The 7,527-nt window shown below is 47.7% G+C and overlaps 1 protein-coding gene across 19 annotated transcripts in view; it reads right to left on the bottom strand.

The window, feature by feature from the left end:
* The window catches only part of PTPRF (protein tyrosine phosphatase receptor type F), a 1,358,330-nt gene that overhangs the window by 215,617 nt on the left and 1,135,186 nt on the right, over positions 1-7,527 (bottom strand). For all 19 annotated transcript variants that reach the window (XM_063939338.1, XM_063939337.1, XM_063939347.1 and 16 more), the window contains one exon: positions 6,997-7,138. In XM_063939338.1, coding sequence (XP_063795408.1) covers positions 6,997-7,138 — 142 coding nt within the window. The remainder of the gene's footprint in view (positions 1-6,996; positions 7,139-7,527) is intronic.

Here is a 7,527-nt window from a genome sequence, read left to right as displayed (position 1 = left end):
CTCTGTATTGTACAACGTTCATTAGAATGCTCTCTTTATGGTATGCTGGTCATTAGAATGCCTTCTGTATTGTAGATTGGTCACTGGAATGATCGCTGCAATGAACAATGGTCACTGAAATGAGCTCTGTATTGTACAAAGGCCACTGGTATACTCTTTCTGTTGTACATTAGTGAAAGATTGCACTCTAAAAGGTACACAGATCATTGGAATGCTCTCTGCATTGTACATTGGTCATTCAAATGCTCTCTGTATTGTACAATGCTCATTGGAACACTCTCTATTCAACATTAATGAAATAATGGTACACAGGTCAGTGGAATACTCTCTGTCTTGTATATTAACCAACACAATTTCTCTATTTTAAAATAGTGAGTGGAATGCTCCCTGTATTGTATATGACATCCTTTTAAAAAGGTCCAATGTACAACTGTATACTTATAACTATCACATGAACATTTTCGCATTAAGTAATCCACGACATAAAATAAGAATTTACTTACCGATAATTCTATTTCTCGGAGTCCGTAGTGGATGCTGGGGTTCCTGAAAGGACCATGGGGAATAGCGGCTCCGCAGGAGACAGGGCACAAAAGTAAAGCTTTCCGATCAGGTGGTGTGCACTGGCTCCTCCCCCTATGACCCTCCTCCAAGCCAGTTAGGTACTGTGCCCGGACGAGCGTACACAATAAGGGAGGAATTTTGAATCCCGGGTAAGACTCATACCAGCCACACCAATCACACCGTACAACTTGTGATCTAAACCCAGTTAACAGTATGATAACAGCGGAGCCTCTGAAAAGATGGCTCACAACAATAATAACCCGATTTTTGTAACTATGTACAAGTATTGCAGATAATCCGCACTTGGGATGGGCGCCCAGCATCCACTACGGACTCCGAGAAATAGAATTATCGGTAAGTAAATTCTTATTTTCTCTATCGTCCTAGTGGATGCTGGGGTTCCTGAAAGGACCATGGGGATTATACCAAAGCTCCCAAACGGGCGGGAGAGTGCGGATGACTCTGCAGCACCGAATGAGAGAACTCCAGGTCCTCTTTAGCCAGGGTATCAAATTTGTAGAATTTAGCAAACGTGTTTGCCCCTGACCAAGTAGCTGCTCGGCAAGGTTGTAAAGCCGAGACCCCTCGGGCAGCCGCCCAAGATGAGCCCACCTTCCTTGTGGAATGGGCATTTACATATTTTGGCTGTGGCAGGCCTGCCACAGAATGTGCAAGCTGAATTGTATTACACATCCAACTAGCAATAGTCTGCTTAGAAGCAAGAGCACCCAGTTTTTTGGGTGCATACAGGATAACAGCAAGTCAGTTTTCCTGACTCCAGCCGTCCTGGAACATATTTTCAGGGCCCTGACAACATCCAGCAACTTGGAGTCCTCCAAGTCCCTAGTAGGTGCAAGGCACCACAATAAGCTGGTTCAGGTGAAACACTGACACCACCTTAGGGAGAGAACTGGGGACGAGTCCGCAGCTCTGCCCTGTCCGAATGGACAAACAGATATGGGCTTTTTTGAGAAAAAAACACCAATTTGACACTCGCCTGGTCCAGGCCAGGGCCAAGAGCATGGTCACTTTTCATGTGAGATGCTTCAAATCCACAGATTTGACTGGTTTTAAACCAATGTGATTTGAGGAATCCCAGAACTACGTTGAGATCCCACAGTGCCACTGGAGGCACAAAAGGGGGTTGTATATGCAATACTCCCTTGACAAACTTCTGGACTTCAGGAACTGAAGCCAATTCTTTCTGGAAGAAAATCGACAGGGCCGAAATTTGAACCTTAATGGACCCCAATTTGAGGCCCATAGACACTCCTGTTTGCAGGAAATGCAGGAAACGACCGAGTTGAAATTTCTTTGTGGGGCCTTCCTGGCCTCACACCACGCAACATATTTTCGCCACATGTGGTGATAATGTTGTGCGGTCACCTCCTTTCTGGCTTTGACCAGGGTAGGAATGACCTCTTCCGGAATGCCTTTTTCCCTTAGGATCCGGCTTTCCACCGCCATGCCGACAAACGCAGCTGCGGTAAGTCTTGGAACAGACATGGTACTTGCTGAAGCAAGTCCCTTCTTAGCGGCAGAGGCCATAAGACCTCTGTAAGCATCTCTTGAAGTTCCGGGTACCAAGTCCTTCTTGGCCAATCCGGAGCCATGAGTATAGTTCTTACTCCTCTACGTCTTATAATTCTCAGCACCTTAGGTATGAGAAGCAGAGGAGGGAACACATACACCGACTGGTACACCCACGGTGTTACCAGAACGTCCACAGCTATTGCCTGAGGGTCTCTTGACCTGGCGCAATACCTGTCCCGTTTTTTGTTCAGACGGGACGCCATCATGTCCACCTTTGGTATTTCCCAACGGTTTACAATCATGTGGAAAAAAACTTCCCGATGAAGTTTCCACTCTCCCGGGTGGAGGTCGTGCCTGCTGAGGAAGTCTGCTTCCCAGTTTCCATTCCCGGGATGAAACACTGCTGACAGTGCTATCACATGATTTTCCGCCCAGCGAAAAGTCCTTGCAGTTTTTGCCATTGCCCTCCTGCTTCTTGTGTCGCCCTGTCTGTTTACGTGGGCGACTGCCGTGATGTTTTTCCCACTGGATCAATACCGGCTGACCTTGAAGCAGAGGTCTTGCTAAGCTTAGAGCATTATAAATTTACCCTTAGCTCCAGTATATTTATGTGGAGAAAAGTCTCCAGACTTGATCACACTCCCTGGAAATTTTTTCCTTGTGCGACTGCTCCCCAGCCTCTCGGGCTGGGCTCCGTGGTCACCAGCATCCAATCCTGAATGCCGAATCTGCGGCCCTCTAGAAGATGAGCACTCTATAACCACCACAGGAGAGACACCCTTGTCCTTGGATATAGGGTTATCCGCTGATGCATCTGAAGATGCGATCCGGACCATTTGTCCAGCAGATCCCACTGAAAAGTTCTTGCGTGAAATCTGCCGAATGGAATTGTTTCGTAGGAAGCCACCATTTTTACCAGGACCCTTGTGCAATGATGCACTGTTTTTAGGAGGTTCCTGACTAGCTCAGATAACTCCCTGGCTTTCTCTTCCGGGAGAAACACCTTTTTCTGGACTGTGTCCAGAATCATCCCTAGGCACAGCAGACGTGTCGTCGGGATCAGCTGCGATTTTGGAATATTTAGAATCCACCCGTGCTGTTGTAGCAGTATCCGAGATAGTGCTACTCCGACCTCCAACTGTTCCCTGGACTATGCCCTTATCAGGAGATCGTCCAAGTAAGGGATAATTAAGACGCCTTTTCTTCGAAGAAGAATCATCATTTCGGCCATTACCTTGGCAAAGACCCGGGGTGCCGTGGACAACCCAAACGGCAGCGTCTGAAACTGATAGTGACAGTTCTGCACCACGAACCTGAGGTACCCTTAGTGAGAAGGGCAAATTTGGGACATAGAGGTAAGCATCCCTGATGTCCCGGGACACTATATAGTCCCCTTCTTCCTGGTTCGTTATCACTGCTCTGAGTGACTCCATCTTGATTTGAACCTTTGTAAGTGTTCAAAAAATTTTTTAGAATAAGTCTCACCTAGCCTTCTGGCTTCAGTACCACAATATAGTGTGGAATAATACCCCTTTTCTTGTAGTAGGAGGGGTAATTTAATTATCACCTGCTGGGAATACAGCTTGTGAATTTTTTCCCATACTGCCTCCTTGTCGGAGGGAGACCTTGGTAAAACAGACTTCAGGAGCCTGCGAAGGGGAAACGTCTCGACATTCCAATCTGTACCCCTGGGATACTACTTGTAGGATCCAGGGGTCCTGTACGGTCTCAGCGCCATGCTGAGAACTTGTCAGAAGCGGTGGAACGCTTCTGTTCCTGGGAATGGGCTGCCTGCTGCAGTCTTCTTCCCTTTCCTCTATCCTTGGGCAGATATGATCTTATAGGGACGAAAGGACTGAGGCTGAAAAGACGGTGTCTTTTTCTGCAGAGATGTGACTTAGGGTAAAAACGGCGGATTTTCCAGCAGTTGCCGTGGCCACCAGGTCCGATGGACCGACCCCAAATAACTCCTCTTCCTTTATACGGCAATACACCTTTGTGCCGTTTGGAATCTGCATCACCTGACCACTGTCGTGTCCATAACATCTTCTGGCAGATATGGACATCGCATTTACTCTTGATGCCAGAGTGCAAATATCCCTCTGTGCATCTCGCATATATAGAAATGCATCCTTTAAATGCTCTATAGTCAATAAAATACTGTCCCTGTCAAGGGTATCAATATTTTTAGTCAGGGAATCCGACCAAGCCACCCCAGCTCTGCACATCCAGGCTGAGGCGATCGCTGGTCGCAGTATAACACCAGTATGTGTGTATATACTTTTTATGATATTTTCCAGCCTCCTGTCAGCTGGTCCTTGAGGACGGCCCTATCTATAGACGGTACCGCCACTTGTTTTGATAAGCGTGTGAGCGCCTTATCCACCCTAAGGGGTGTTTCCCAACGCGCCCTAACTTCTGGCGGGAAAGGGTATACCGCCCATAATTTTCTATCGGGGGGAACCCACGCATCATCACACACTTTATTTAATTTATCTGATTCAGGAAAAACTACGGTAGTTTTTTCACATCCCACATAATACCCTCTTTTGTGGTACTTGTAGTATCAGAAATATGTAACACCTCCTTCATTGCCTTTAACGTGTGGCCCTAATAAGGAATACGTTTGTTTATTCACCGTCGACACTGGATTCAGTGTCCCTGTCTGTGTCTGTGTCGACCGACTAAAGTAAACGGGCGTTTTAAAAACCCCTGACGGTGTTTTTGAGACGTCTGGACCGGTACTAATTGTTTGTCGGCCGTCTCATGTCGTCAACCGACCTTGCAGCGTGTTGACATTATCACGTAATTCCCTAAATAAGCCATCCATTCCGGTGTCGACTCCCTAGAGAGTGACATCACCATTACAGGCAATTGCTCCGCCTCCTCACCAACATCGTCCTCATACATGTCGACACACACGTACCGACACACAGCACACACACAGGGAATGCTCTGATAGAGGACAGGACCCACTAGCCCTTTGGAGAGACAGAGGGAGAGTTTACCAGCACACACCAAAAACGCTATAATTATATAGGGACAACCTTATATAAGTGTTTTCCCTTATAGCATCTTTTTTATATATTTCTAACGCCAAATTAGTGCCCCCCCTCTCTGTTTTAACCCTGTTTCTGTAGTGCAGTGCAGGGGAGAGCCTGGGAGCCTTCCCTCCAGCCTTTCTGTGAGGGAAAATGGCGCTGTGTGCTGAGGAGATAGGCCCCGCCCCTTTTTCGGCGGCCTCGTCTCCCGCTCTTAACGGATTCTGGCAGGGGTTAAATATCTCCATATAGCCTCCGGAGGCTATATGTGAGGTATTTTTAGCCAAAATAGGTATTCATTTGCCTCCCAGGGCGCCCCCCTCCCAGCGCCCTGCACCCTCAGTGACTGCCGTGTGAAGTGTGCTGAGAGGAAAATGGCGCACAGCTGCAGTGCTGTGCGCTACCTTTAGAAGACTGAGGAGTCTTCTGCCGCCGATTCTGGACCTCTTCTTACTTCAGCATCTGCAAGGGGGCCGGCGGCAAGGCTCCGGTGACCATCCAGGCTGTACCTGTGATCGTCCCTCTGGAGCTGATGTCCAGTAGCCAAGAAGCCAATCCATCCTGCACGCAGGTGAGTTCACTTCTTCTCCCCTAAGTCCCTCGTTGCAGTGATCCTGTTGCCAGCAGGACTCACTGTAAAATAAAAAACCTAAGCTAAACTTTTCTAAGCAGCTCTTTAGGAGAGCCACCTAGATTGCACCCTTCTCGGCCGGGCACAAAAATCTAACTGGCTTGGAGGAGGGTCATAGGGGGAGGAGCCAGTGCACACCACCTGATCGGAAAGCTTTACTTTTGTGCCCTGTCTCCTGCGGAGCCGCTATTCCCCATGGTCCTTTCAGGAACCCCAGCATCCACTAGGACGATAGAGAAAATTAATACATATGTTTAACCAAACACAGTCATCCTAGGCACTTGCTTGACCTTGGAGAAACCTGGTTCCCAAAGAGTTCAATTAAACGGTGCGCCTCTCTGCAACACAGCGATGAGATCACCAACACCACCACGGTGAAACTGCTCTTTCAATCAACTTAATTATGTTTCATGTCGAATATTTTCCGGAGATATTGAGAAGGATGAGATCATCTCATCGGGGAAGTGTGCAGGTAAGTGGGGGGGCAGGTGGCAAGCTGTGAGATCAATGTGTGCCTCTCCGATCCAATCCCTCTAGCGGTCCTTAGAGGAAGCATCCGTCATGCATGACAGAGCCCAGGGAGCCCAAGGACGCCGACAATTCAATAGGATGCTGTTCTGAGCTGTTGGAGAGTAATTACAGGAGAGAGATACCTTCTATGGCCTGACCCCCTCAGTACAGGCTTTCACTTTCAAGGTGAGGCCGAGATGAGACACTGCTAGTACTGTAATACCGGACTGTACACAGAGAAACCTAATCAGGGGAAGGATCCTGGAATACTTAACTACAGGCACTAATGGAGCCCATTTTCACTAATCCGGAACCCTCCCTGGTGTCCATCGCTATTACAGAGAACCGAACACATCTCAGCTCCTGCAGAACCTCTTTAGGTAAGACAGACTCTCCATGCATAGTATAAGTGCTTTACCATTTAGAACATGGGCTGCTGGGAGTTTTAGTTCCACAACAGCTGTCAAGTCACAGATCGCGGACCTCTAAAGCATAATTACATCATGTCAAAGTATAATGGGGCAGATGTATTAAGCCTGGAGAAGTGATAAAACATTGATAAGTGCAAGGTGATAATGCAGCAGCCAATCAGCTCCTAACTGTAAATTTACATATTGGAGCTGATTGGCTGGAGTGTTATCACCTTGCACTTATCACTACTTTATCACTTCTCCAGGTTTAATACATCTGCCCCAATGAACCCCAATAGTTGCCTACCTTCCAGTACGGTGAGCTTGGCGTTGCTGTTGATCTCGCCCACGCTGTTAGTTGCTGTACACTCATATATCGCTTCGTCCCTATGAACGCGGAGAGGCTGTATTCGAAGGACAGAGCCTGATCCGTCATCAAACTCTATGACCTACAGAACAGAAAGGTCCACATCAGTCCTCCAGGAGATCATAGAATGCACACAGCGCCCCCTACCTTGGCCGACAATTAAAAGGAAATAAAGTTGATAAAAAGATGCTTTTGACACAATAATCTTCCAGTATAAACTAGACAGGAGCTTTGTTACTAAATAAGTTGTTAAAGTTTGATTGGCTACATGGTGGCCTAGCCCCTCCCACTTGAAACTTGTGGGCGTGTGGACATTCAGGAGAAGGCTGAGCTGAAACACTCTGTCCTGCTGTTAACACTGTAGTGCTCGCTATTGGCTACAGAATGTTCTAACGTGTCTCTGGCACTGTGGGGGCATACGTGTCTCTGGCACTGTGGGGGCATTTGAGTGTCCAGCACAGTGGGGGCATA

The sequence above is a fragment of the Pseudophryne corroboree genome, chromosome 9 (assembly GCF_028390025.1).
Source record: "Pseudophryne corroboree isolate aPseCor3 chromosome 9, aPseCor3.hap2, whole genome shotgun sequence".
In the NCBI taxonomy this organism is placed as follows: Eukaryota; Metazoa; Chordata; class Amphibia; order Anura; family Myobatrachidae; genus Pseudophryne; species Pseudophryne corroboree.
This window is presented reverse-complemented; position numbering and strand designations above follow the sequence as displayed.